Source organism: Lycium ferocissimum, unplaced genomic scaffold (genome assembly GCF_029784015.1).
Source record: "Lycium ferocissimum isolate CSIRO_LF1 unplaced genomic scaffold, AGI_CSIRO_Lferr_CH_V1 ctg10094, whole genome shotgun sequence".
Taxonomy (NCBI): domain Eukaryota; kingdom Viridiplantae; phylum Streptophyta; class Magnoliopsida; order Solanales; family Solanaceae; genus Lycium; species Lycium ferocissimum.
The window spans coordinates 2,546-15,688 of record NW_026713149.1 but is presented as its reverse complement, the minus strand read 5'-3'; the positions used below and the strand labels follow the sequence as shown (position 1 = coordinate 15,688).

Below are 13,143 nucleotides of genomic sequence, written 5' to 3'. Positions count from 1 at the left end.
GCTCACATGGTGGGGTGGGTTGGGGAACGAGTTGAAAAGGTGTGTTTATATTAATTGAAATTTTTTTTAATATGAAAATATTTTCCTTTCATCAAGATTTTCTAAAGAAAATATTTTCTCGTATTTTCTAAGGAGGAAAACATTTTCCATTGAAAAAAAAAAAGTACCTTTTTAAAAAGCATTTCTAAGATCTTAAGTGCAACCAACAAGAGAAAATAGGAAAACATTTTTCTTCATATTAAACACACCCATAGTGACAATAAATCCATGAACAGAGCAGGCTAATATAACAAATAGTACTATATATATTAGTAAATTTTTTTCAGAACTCATATTGCTGTTAGTTTGTTTTGAATTTTTAGACTAGAAGAATTCCGAGAATATCTGTGTTGTATATAAATGTTTTGACTACATAACAATATTTAATATATTTTTTGCATCAAATCCTTTCCTATATGAATTGGATCAATGACAAACAAAATTCAAATGTCCTGCACATCTGGTGTTTTGGTATTTCCATGCATACACTGTATAACCTTTGAATAGAATCATGTATTGTGAAAAACCAGCTGCACAGTCATAGCAGCAACTCCAATTCCTGCTATTGCACAAATTTTCCCAATCCTTCCAAAGCAATATCTGCTCCCATTTGAAATACACCAGCATATGCCCAAAGTACTTATCATCAGCACACCAGCAGCTAAAATCCATTGGAGTGAGCAGTCCATTGAGTATCCCAGCCTTCTAAAGCACCAGCTGCCAGTACTTGCAGCCTTTGTTTCCTCTTGTAATGACAAATCAGCAATTCCCATATCATTTCCTCTAGCTATAGGATCAATGGAATGGCAACCATCTCCAAATATGAACCAAATTTGTACCACATCATTATTGAATAGAATCAATGGTAACAGTTGTACTTTCAAACTTAAAACAAATTTGCACCATATCAGTGGTACAGTCATGCTTCAAGTTTTCTGGTTTCCTGAAGAAATTGCATTTCCTTGCATAACTTAAACCTGCAAAAAAAGAAAACAGTGTTTGTGTAAAAATTTATCACCATACTCTTCTCCCATAGGATTTGAGCATGATGATAAGGTCTTGTTTTCATCCCACCACCAACAACCATCTTCAAAACTACCAGCAGGAATAGTTTCATTCTCCCCATAGCCCAACTTCTCAACAAAAGCCTGCTGCAAGTGCCAGCAATTCTACATAACCTCCATATTGCCTGAACATACAAATACCAAGTCCTGAGAATCCCATATCATCTCTTAAGTACCTAGGATCAGTGGTACAAGCAGCATCAAATTTTTCCCCTTCTGCATACTAGCAACAAAGTCACCAAAATTACCCTTGATGGTTCCTAAGCCTATCCACTTCAACCAAATATGCACCAATCATTCCAACCATAAACAAAACTGTGAGAATGCGCGTAAAGTAATCCTTCATCGAAGTTGAAAAACGTGAATAAAACAAACAAAAATAGCTATTTTTGAAACAATAACATCCATCATAAAGTTAATAAACAATCCAAAGTGTGTCTTAACGTAAAAGACTCTAAATAAATCTAAATAGTACTCTTGTCATTATTTGACGAAGAGTCGCGTCTACGAGAAGGAGGTGTAGGTAAGCCGGCTATGATGAGCGACATACGTGCTTGGAGTATTTGATCAACTTGCTCAGTCACCTCTTGCTGCACTTCTGATCTCATTTCTTCACGCATTTCTTCTCCCATTTCTTGTCTAATCTCTTCTCTGATCTCTGCTCTCATCTCATTCTTCATCTCTTCCTTCATTTCTTGCATACGTTGTCCGACACATTCATTCACCCGAGCATCAAAGTCTAGATCTGGATGTCGAGATGTTGAAGCGGAGGATGCGCCAACATGTCCATAAAGAGGTGCTTGAGAACCAAGACCATAAATGCGCTTCTTCTTAATCCCGCCAACTTCATCCAAATAAATTTTTGAGAAATCAACTGTTAGATGCTCATCGGATCCATCTTCAGGCTGCGATGCAGATGCAATCTTAGACATTACGGCATCCTGAAAGCAACAAATTATGACATGAATATTATAATAATATTTTCGAAAGAAAAACCATCAAGAAATAATCAGATACAACAAAGTGGAAACATTAAATGTTAAAATAACACCTTAAGGAAACAATTATTTGATGTAACAACATCTAACTTTTCCCATACGAATTGCATTACTTGTTTGGCGTCAATTTGTCACACCTTTCGAATGAAACAATATTTAACAAACTTCCAGAAAGGTATAAAGAAGCAGTAAATGGAAGGTTGGCCATCTTCATAAAGTATTTTCTTCCCTTTTTCGGGAATCCTTTAGGCATTTTGATTAAGAAGTCTATCCTGGATCATGTTCTATAGCTTACATGAGCAATTATGTAACTGATCCAAATCAGATATCAAGCATATTTCAAACTAAAACTCAGATCGTAAATTTGTCAAAAGCTCTACTTTTTAATGGTTTAATTGCATGATCAAGTTAGGATTAAACATGAGGGATGATTTAAGCCAAAAACTCGACACAAATCTAGAAGATAAACAAAAGAATGCTTACGTCCAGGAAAAAAATAGCAATGCTTACGTCACTTACATATGTGCTCTTAGACTTCTGGTCCACAAACTCATTATTCGCCTTGAGATGTGTCTTCTTCAGAAGCTCATGTGGATGAGGTGGTCTTCTTAGTTCTAGACCCTAAAATCGAAATTGCATTTACCTGATTAATGCATAAGGACTAGCTTTGAAGAAATTATAACTTGGCTATTTAAAATTGAATATACCAGTAGTCTTGCATGTTCTCGGTGAGTTCTAGAGCCTCCTGTATGGCGTGAGGGGCCAGATCCTTCGCCACCTTTCTCACTTAATCGATTTTTTGAACATTGTGCGGACTTGGCTTTAAAAGCGTCAGTCTCCCAATGAGGCTTCCAGCTATCCCAAATAGATGCCGGGATATGTTTGCGCTTCTTCTCAGAGGCTCTTGCTTCAGATAACATACCTTTATATCGTTCTGCACATTTTCTCATAAACGCATCCTTTATGGCACCTTCGATTGCAATATCCCATCGGAATCGTTTCTGTTTTAAAAGAACAAAATAAAAACAATACAAGGCGTTGTTTTAATTGTACAAAGTTCATTAGTGAAATGATAATTAGCAAAAATTTACCTTAAACTCCTCCCAATAGAAGTCCTTTGTCTCTGGTGTAACAGACTTCCAATTATGTCCTTCGTGATCCAGCTTCTCCTTGAAGATTTTTGTGACTGCCCGAGATACGTTATTACTCGGCTCCAGGCTTGAATAAGTGATAAACATAACAATTTTTACACTTTCAAGTCAGCTAAAAGATAACACAATAAGCGAAAAAATAAGGCACGTTACTTGCTACTACAAATTAAAATACAATGTTAGTGGATGTCATTGCATATAAGTTAAATCCATCGACCTTTTTGTCATCTTTTCCTATTTAGAAGGACACTGGAAAATCAATAAGTTACCATATACTGCTATGAACTAGGATTTAGTTGGTGATAATGATTGTGACAAACAATTGAAAAAAAAAAAAAACACAAAGTATGTCAATGGGATGCTAGTTAAGCATATTTTTATTGAAGCATTTGCTCATTTAACACCAAAAGGAAGGTGAAGTCATCTGACAAAAAAAATATGTAATTCTATTATGGGATTTAATCAAATTAGAGTGCAAAAAGAAACTTGGATCACATTTTCAAACTTACCAGTAAACTTCTTATCAGAACCCCATCTTTCAACACCTACCAGGATTCCTCAACCACAATTCAAAAGAAATAAATGTTCCCTATGAACCTTCAGGAGCAATTACAAAAATTAATACTCCTCTCACACCTACTTCTTTCAATAGTATTTCCTGACTATGCACAAATATAAGTTCAAACGAGCGTTGATTCCCCTAGAAAAGTTTTCTAGAAATTGTGTATCTTTTTTATTGTATAAGATATTTAGAAAGATCCCAAATTAGTTGTTCGTGTAAAGTTTGATCTTACTCTAACAACCTGTTAGACTAATTTTACTTTAGTTTCTTATTCTTTGTTTATGACATGTTTTTCTTATCGAATTTACGTCTAGAACTGTTTAATTCACCTTCAAAGAGCTTGTGTATCTTCAAATATGAGTGACAAGATCCATAAATGGATACTATCGCACTATTAATTTTCAGGAAAATATAATTTGATGTTGATAAAGAGTTGTAAATAGAATTAAACCATGGTTGTGAAACCACTTCATACTTATTTCAACTTATGCAGAATGTCAAGTTGCTGCTTATGCAGAATGTACTAAAGTTTAGGTTGAGTACTAACAGATAGGAACAACTAAAGCAGAAAACTTATCCTATCTTAATTAGATGTTCAACCTTGATTTACATTTACTTTGTAGTATGTCCTTAAATTAGTGTCATGTTTGGTATCATTTTGTGCGAGTTAATTTCTTTAGCTAGTTGTACTCATATCGACAGTCGCCTTACTTCATATTTCAAAAATATAATACAAAATGTAAATAGTGTGGCACTTGGTACTCTTACCCTCCAAGGACGATTTCAATTGGGATATGAGTACCATCAATTGTGTTTGAAGAACTTGTTGATACTAATTCATCTCTAGGTGTATCAAGCTCAGAAGATGATGATGGTACAAATCCATTGACTGCTGCGACTGAATGTGGCGTTTCTGGTGCCGACGATTCAGGTGATACTGGTGTTTGATTAGGTGCGGGAGTCAACATAGGAGAAGATGGCAGTGGATTTGCATTCCTTTTTCCAGAATATCTACTTGGTCCACCTCCCCTCGGTGCCATATCTGCGATTTCAAAGATACATGTAGATGAATAAATACATAATTAATGAAATCATGATCAGATCTAATTATAACAGGAATGAGTAATTAATTGACATGTCACTGCAAGAACAAGATGTCTTTGAAAATTTAAGGAATACATATTTTAATTCATGTGTGGCAGATAAAAAGATAAAAACCTGAAGAGGAACAAATTTATTCCATCACTATTTCTTAATGTAGTTCTAGAACAACTACTTCTCTCACAAAAATGAGAGTGAGGGATAACGGTTCAAACAAACAACCTGAAAAACTATTAATACAAATACTTAAACTGGTGACAAAGAAACGTAAAATCGACGAGATCTAAAATTCAAGAACTTTGTCAGCAAGAAATATAAAATTCAATAATAAAAACAACTTATAGACTATGTTTCTATCACTCTAACTCTTATAAAAATCTTATTTTTGTAGAAAGGTTTTTATGAATGTTATCCTAATTATATCATTAGTTTAGAGACATAAAGAGAGATTGGAAGAGACAGCTTCCTAGCAACAACGAAGGACAAAAGGAAACGCAAAAAAGGTCCGATGTTCCTCAGTTTTTTGGAAAAGAGTTTTTGTTTTTTAAAACAAGGAACTAAAGGGGGAACAAACACACAAAAAAAAAAAGTTTTATGCTATAGAGGGCTCGAAATTAGTAGACCTAACAGAACTCTTGAACCAACTTCGCTGCTATCTTAGAGAAATCACCTTATCAAAGGGATTCAAAAACACAAATAGCCATATATCATCTCTTCCCTAATCAATAACCGATCAACCACAAACTATATAAATGTTATATATTAACCAAACAAAGAAAGCATATCAGAAAGATATACAATGGACTGATCAAATCAAATAAATAAGGGGAAATTAAGATTGATTATAGAATACTTACCAGTTTGAAGAAAGGATAGTGAAACTTAGTATTCAAGAGCAGCAGATAAATGTTGTAGCTTGAGATCATTTTCAGTTGAAATTTATATATAAGGACGTACTGATATGCTGATCGTGGGTTGAAATTGGAGAATAAGAAACTACAATAATGGCGCGAGTGGAGAGTTATGGCGCGAGATTGTCTATAATTTAGGAGGTGGAGGGTTTGCTTTTTTTTCTTTTTTTTCCCTTCTTTCTCCTGAAGTTTTCTTTTTTCCCTGAACACTAAATTACTTACGGGTTGAAATTGAAGAATAAGAAACTACAATAATGACTAGGCATGATATTTAAGAAATAAAGAAAGATTATTAAATTTTGTGGTCTAAAATAAGTCAAGGATATTTGTGAGGTTATAGATCATCTCGTTAAGCGTGAAAGACAAAGTTTATAGTTAAATTGTTGCCAAATAAGAAAATGTATCATTTTTTTTTTTACAGACTAAAAAGAAAAGTGTATCACATAAATTGGGATAGAGGGAGTAATATTTTAATTACAATTAGTTATTTGTATAAAATAATAAATTTTAACTGTGCTAAGTTATTTTCTTGAACTACAAAATACAAATTAAGTTTGAAAAAAATTGTAACTATTTTTTAAAGTTTGGGTATGAGATTAATATTAATACTAGAATTTATAATAATTGGATGTCGTCTAAATATACAAAGACGAATACGTAATTAGAATAATTAGTATTATGTAAAATCAACCATGTAAAAATGCTACCGAACTTATTTTTAAGAGGCCATCCTTAAAGTTTTCAAATATACCCCTATCTTGCGTTTATCCGCAACACGGGGCGAAATTATTTTTTAAACCCGCTCCAAGCATTTAAAACAACTAAATAATACGTATGTTATGTCTCAAATTCATAGTATCTTCAATTTTATAATTGTTTATTGGATAAAAAATGAAGCAAAAAAAATAATTTTGAGTTATTTTAAAATTTTTTCATTAAAATATATTTGAAAATAAATTTTTGACCAATAATATAAAAAGAATTATTATAAAGAGAGATATTATTTGAGAAAATCAACCATGTAAAAAATGATAATAGCCTAGATAATCGTCATTCACTTCATCATCAATCTCCAGATCTATTATTAGTCCTTCCCATTCTCAACTAATATTTGCAATGTCTTTTATTTATATATTCAATTCAAAGAAGGAGAAGGGCAAAAACTATAAGAGCAATGACAAAAATTGGATAAAGTTGCTTCACAATATAGGGCTATGAAATCTCTATCTCTTCAATTTCAGGCACAATCATCTTAAAACCATTTATGACAGTGTTATTTTCTACGGCATGATAACATAAAAAATAATTATCATTATACCAATAATAAAGATCATAATTCATAGCAAAAATAATTTTAAAACAATGAAAACCAAAGTTAATGCGGGGGACGTACGCCTTTATTCCCAGGGCTTACACTTGTGCGCTCGGAACTTATGCCCCAAATCCTTGGGCATACGCCCTATGGATCTACGCCTTCCATTTGCGCCCTCAAGCGTTTTTTATACGCCCCGTCCCGGACTCGCCCAGAAAACGCCTCTGAAAATACTAATGCTATACAACATATTTTAATTTTCACATGATATAGATCAACTATTTTTATGGGGAAATGAAGTTTGTGATATATACAACTTTTGTAAAGTGATCCTTGAATTCTTTTACAAAGGGGATGTCAAATCCGATTAATGTGTGTCGAGGCTCCAAATAGTCTCTCATATGAAAAATTAAAGATAATAATTCATCTCTACAATTATGCAATTGTGGATGAGACGCATCTAGCCAAAGATTTTAAGTTTCTCACTTACAAAAAGGAGATACAAAAGTTTAGCACTCTTGAGCTAGTGAATGGCTATTATGAGATAGATTGACAAAAAACGAATTTGATTAATTCAGTTTGTAAGACTTTGAAACAATTAGAAAACCACAAAAATGAAATGATTCGGTTTGAACAACAAGGACATTTAATCAAGTCCGAGAACGAGCTACCAAACAAGCCTTACGAGAAATAGGAACTCTAGATCTGAATAGTTGTTTGAACAACGAGTTTCGATATTTACGAACTATTATAATATTGTATTTCAATAAATAAAACAAATAACTAAGTCTTTCTTTAGTATTATTTTTTATGTCAAAAAACAATTAAGAAGAATCATGGTAACCCTTCGATTCTTCTCAAAACTAGTAATATTTTTCGTGAACGTAATATTAAACAATTAAATATACAGCAAAGGGTCAAAAATACCCCTGAACTATTCGAAATAGGATACCCTCCGTTAGTTTTTTATGTCAAAAGGGCCCTTGCCATCAATGGAAGGGACCTCAGGAACACTCCACTTAATGGTGGCACGACTCACCACTGTGAGAGAAAAGCGGCCACATTCTCTCCCTGATTTTATTTTTCACCGACTTTTTCCTCCCATAGCCACAAATAACAAAAGTTTTGAAACTTTTTATTTTTTGTTTTTTCACTAGTCTCCCCCCCCCTCCTCCTCCCACCCCTCACCCCCCACCCCCCATTTTTTTTTTCGAAGACCCCCCTCCTCCTCCCACTGACCCCCCATGACCCAACACCTCCACCCTCTAAAAAATGAAGTTTTGAAAAGTTTTTATTTTAGGTTTTTTGCACCCTTCCACCCCCTACCCCCTCTCCCCCCCCCCCCCCAAAAAAAAAAATTTTTTTTGAAAAGAAGTTTTGATTTTTTTTTTTTTTTTTTTTTTTTGGTTTCTTACTCCACCCACCCACCCAAAAAAATTAATTTTGTTTTAAAAAAGTTTTTGTTTTTGATTTTTTGCATCACCCCAAAAAAAAAAAAAATCTTGAAAAGATCTTTTTTTTTTTTTTTGGGGGGAGGGGGGGGACTTTGAAAAAAAAAAAAAAATCAAAACTTTTGTTAATTTTTTTTTTTTTTTTTGGGGCTATCCTCTTAAAATAAGAGGGATAGATGACGTGGCCTCCATGTGGATAATTTTTTCCACGTGGCATTGCCACGACGCCTTAAGTGGAGAGGTATTATTCCCTTCCATGGGGGAATGGCCCTTTCGACACGAAAAATACATGGGTATAGGAGACCGATTTAGAATAGTTCAGGAGTATTTTTGACCCTTTGCCGTTAAATTTATAAAGAAAGATAAATTTACCACTAAATGCTAGATTCATAAAACAATATCAATTGATGTAGAATCCATCACTAAATTTATTATTTAATGTTAAATTCGTCGAAAAATATCAATCGATTTAGCACCATCCTTATATTTACCAACCGTTTGAGCACCAATTGGTGATGTACCAACCACTTTAACTTCTCGTTTGGTAAATTTACCAACTGTTTCAATATCAATTGGTAATTTACTAATGAATTTGATCTCAATTGGTAGCAATTACTAACTGATTTAGCATTTGTATGTAATACTACCAACTAAAGATGTATCGGTTGGTAAATTTTGCCAATGGATTAGTTATCGGTTGGTATATTACCAACTAATTCTAATATGTTAGTAATTTGCAAACCACAATCTTAATCCATTGGTAAGAATTTCCAACCGATTGAGTATTAGTTAGCAACTTTACCAACAAATAACAATCTGTTGGTAATTTACCAATGTATTTTTAATTGGTTGGTAAAATTAGCAACAAAATTCCGTCGTTGGTAAATAGTTGGTTGGTAATTTGTTGGTAATCTGTTAATAAACTATACTCTATTTCTTACTATCATATTTACCAACCGATATATAATCCGTTGATAATATTACCAACGAAAGGTGTTTGTTGGTAATATTTCGGTTGGTAAACCGTTTGTAGGAAGTTGCTAAATTAGGCGCCATTTTTTCCCGCCATATTTACCAACTAAAGTATTTAGTTAGTAAAATTTTGGTTGGTAATCCGTTAGAAATCCCTTGCTAAATTCTAAAAAACAATTTGGTTACTAATATGTTAGTAATTTGTTGCTAATTTGCTAACGAATTTGGGTTGTTGGTAAAATCGGTTGGCAATTCGGGTTTTTCTTGTAGTGTATATATATATATATATATATATATATAGAGTATATTTTTTCGCTGAAGGGGATTCAGACCGCGTAGCCCCTTACTGGCTCCGCCTCCAGTTAAGGTGGTGTATCATAGTGGCTGACAATTTTTGCCGGTGATAATAAAAATTTTGTGATAGAAACCGGCGATATGGTTGGTGGTAATGGCAATGGAGTTGATTAGTGGTGATATTGCGCATAGAGAAATGATACAGTGTTGAATTTGCTGAAATGTTTAACTATCTTAAAAATAATAAGACTTTGTATGAAATTTAAATAAATAATTGTATGCAGAGCTAATAAGTGATTATAAACTACACATAAAAGAAAAAAAAAAAAAGAGTCTTAAAGTTGTTTGCCCATTTACTCGTTTGCCCTCCCATTCATCAGGTTGGGATTAGAAAATTGAAAAATGATGTGGAGTTCTTAAGCAAATTGCCAACCGTGGGAATCTATATATAATATAAAAGTTTCAGAGCATGTACAACGTCACGCGCAAGACTCTTTTTTTGACATTTTTCTCAATTTTAATTATATGTTTTGGGTCATTTCAGCTACATGGATTAATAAATGTCTCATACAATAAATATAGCAGTAAGCCTAAATAACCTTTGCATTACTGTAACTCAGCCCACGATCGTTTTCCTTCACAACCTTTCAAAAAGCTATTAAAATATCCCATAAATGGGTACTTTAAAGTTACAGTTTCTTTTAGCTATATAATTACATACCATTATTACTTCTCTTCAACAAATCTGTATCAACATACGATAAGGAACACAAATTCAACCGACTTTGTCATTCTTATTTACGTCAGGTTAGTTCGTTTGTATTACTCTATTTCTTTCTTTTTTAAAAAAATAAAAAATTCTACAACATTACACTGTTAACTTTTATAAATGGCTGTGATTTTTTGCAGATTAAACAAATGTGAGTAATGGTTTTATATGTGGATGCAATATTCCTTTATTTTATTTTTTTGGTGATTTTATGATACTATTATTTTTGGCGGATTATTAGACTCTCTTCCTTTTCAATTTTGAGGGTATGAACTTTCTTGAATCAAAAATGGATTTTTTCAGGTACTAGAGTTTTTGACAGCAAATATTTTTTTAAAACAATTTGTACTTCTCATCCTCTATCATGTATATTTATACATAGTTTAAGCATGCTTTTGTTTCTTAGCTATTAACTGCTAAGGTTGGAAAATATATCAACAACAGTAAATTAGCTTTACCAAATAATTTTACATTTTTTCAATGAAAAGAAATTAGTAAATGATAAATTTCTCAATTATCAAAATGATTCTCAATGAAATTGAAGCTTGAAAATTCCGTTCTATTTTAAATTCTCTCTCCTTTTCGACGATATCGTGTGTTGAATTCATAGGAAAATATTTTAAAAGAAATGAGCAATCTTTTTTTAGATTTAATGAAATTTTAGTATTATTTTGATGATTTTGAGGATGAAAAAGAGTAGCTTTAGAGTGAAGTTGTTGGTTATAAAGAATGTGATGTTTCGGTGAAACAAGAAGAAGAAACAGTAAATATTCTTTTCTTAAAATGAATGGGCGAGGAAATAATATTCTTTTCTCAAAATGAATGGGCGAGGAAGCAAGAAAGAAAGTAGAGGAAAATAAAATAGGGGAAAGAAAGGTAAAAAGAAGGAAAAAAGATAAGGCAAACATTATAAGAAGAGATTTCGTTTGTATCCTTTTCTCCCCTTTCCTTATTATTTTTGTAGTAGACATTGTTGTTATGCCTTTTTTCTTTTTTAAATTTTTTAAAAAGGAGAAAGAAACAAAATGTAACTCTTGAAAGGTGGAGAATAGAAGTTAGATAGATACTTAATATATTAGATGAACAAAGGAAAACTATATTTAAATTTATATGCATATCAACATATAGAGATTAAAACCTGTAATATAAAATGAAGAAAGTATAACTATGTTTAAATGATGTTTCACCACTATGTTTAAATGATGTTCCACCTGTGTAGATTATATTATTATATAAAATTCAATTATTTTTGGAAGATTAAAAACCCGTAATTATTAAAAATTTAAAAATAAGGAATAAAACTGAGTAATAATAAAATGCTTTAGAACATAAAATTTAATCCATTTGAATTTGAGGACTAGAAAAGATTTAAATTTGTCATTATTCGGATATTAAAAAAAAAAAAAATTATAAGCGCGCAAAGCGCGAACCAATTCACTAGTATGCTAATATTTGTGCGACCGTTATAAGGTTAGATTGCGTTCCTCACTTAGAAACGAAGGCAACGATAAGATACAACCAATCAAAAATTGAACTTCATGAAGATGTTAGTATTTGTACAACCTGTGGCTACCACTTTTCATGACCTTCTATTTACTCTCGATGCTGTAGTTCATTATGCACATTCCCTAGTCCCAGTTGAGTGAAGAATTAGAAACAAAAATGGTTGACTACATCATGTTATTATTGAAACTATACCAAAATGGAGAATTTGGTAAGATTAATAAGCTTACGATGAAAAAACCTGGTTGACGAACATAGTTTATAGGATGCTAGTGTAGCGGGTTGTCGAGCATTTAACAAACTCACACCATCCATTTCATATGGAGAGCAACCAACTCGTAGGATTTCAATTTTCTCTTCCCATTCTTACTTCTGTAGGTTTCCTGGTAATAGGAATATCCTGTTCATTTCTGCACGAGTTTGTTATGCAAGATACTGCAGAAAGAATATTACAGATATATATTTCTCAGCTTAACTGTAGTAAAATAATGCAGAAGGATGTTACAGAGATTTCCCAACTTAACTGTAGAAAAAAACACTGCATGTAATTTTGATAGAAGAAATAAATACAAACGAATACTATGAAAAGTTTCCACCTTTACGGCAAACAAGGACCAGAAGAAGGTACTAGGTAGCCCGCCACAAATGCCTATCCGTGGTGACTTCTATCAGGTTGCCACAAAAACTTTCCATGCCAAATACTTTAAAAAGTATTTCATTTTTGGGGAACAAAAAATTAGCCTTAGTCTCAAATCATAGGTGGCGACCTTCCGGGTCCCCACTAAGTCTTTACTTCTCGTGGAAGGTAGATATATCGCTACGAAAAAACTGTTATATCCCGCATTTTGCGCATTCGGATAATTCAAGACAATTGCGGGAGGTTGAGTGCAAGCCTACATTTTAACCTTGATTAGCACACAAGTTGTTTATAAGAGTTATGGATGCGGAAATATTGAGGAAGGTTAAGGGCAAAATTGAAAATTGGGAAAAATTAGTTTTCATGAATTACGATTAGT

General features: G+C 32.7%; 1 protein-coding gene across 4 annotated transcripts; it reads right to left on the bottom strand.

Moving 5' to 3' along the window:
• Window positions 1-1,060: 1,060 nt before the first annotated feature.
• Window positions 1,061-7,377, bottom strand: LOC132041394 (uncharacterized). 4 transcript variants are annotated; one of them, XM_059432109.1, is made up of 7 exons: window positions 7,241-7,377; window positions 4,583-4,856; window positions 3,193-3,319; window positions 2,809-3,102; window positions 2,621-2,722; window positions 1,654-2,044; window positions 1,061-1,228 (listed from the first exon to the last, which is right to left on the bottom strand). In XM_059432109.1, the coding sequence occupies exons 1-7, from the start codon at window positions 7,278-7,280 to the stop codon at window positions 1,209-1,211; spliced, it is 1,248 nt and encodes a 415-aa protein (XP_059288092.1). In that variant the 5' UTR covers window positions 7,281-7,377; the 3' UTR covers window positions 1,061-1,208. The 4 variants fall into 4 exon arrangements, with proteins under 4 accessions (XP_059288092.1, XP_059288089.1, XP_059288091.1 ...); XM_059432106.1 differs by lacking the exon at window positions 1,061-1,228 and having other exon boundaries at window positions 1,294-2,044; XM_059432108.1 differs by lacking the exon at window positions 1,061-1,228 and having other exon boundaries at window positions 1,295-2,044; window positions 7,220-7,341.
• Between the last annotated feature and the right edge of the window lie 5,766 nt (window positions 7,378-13,143).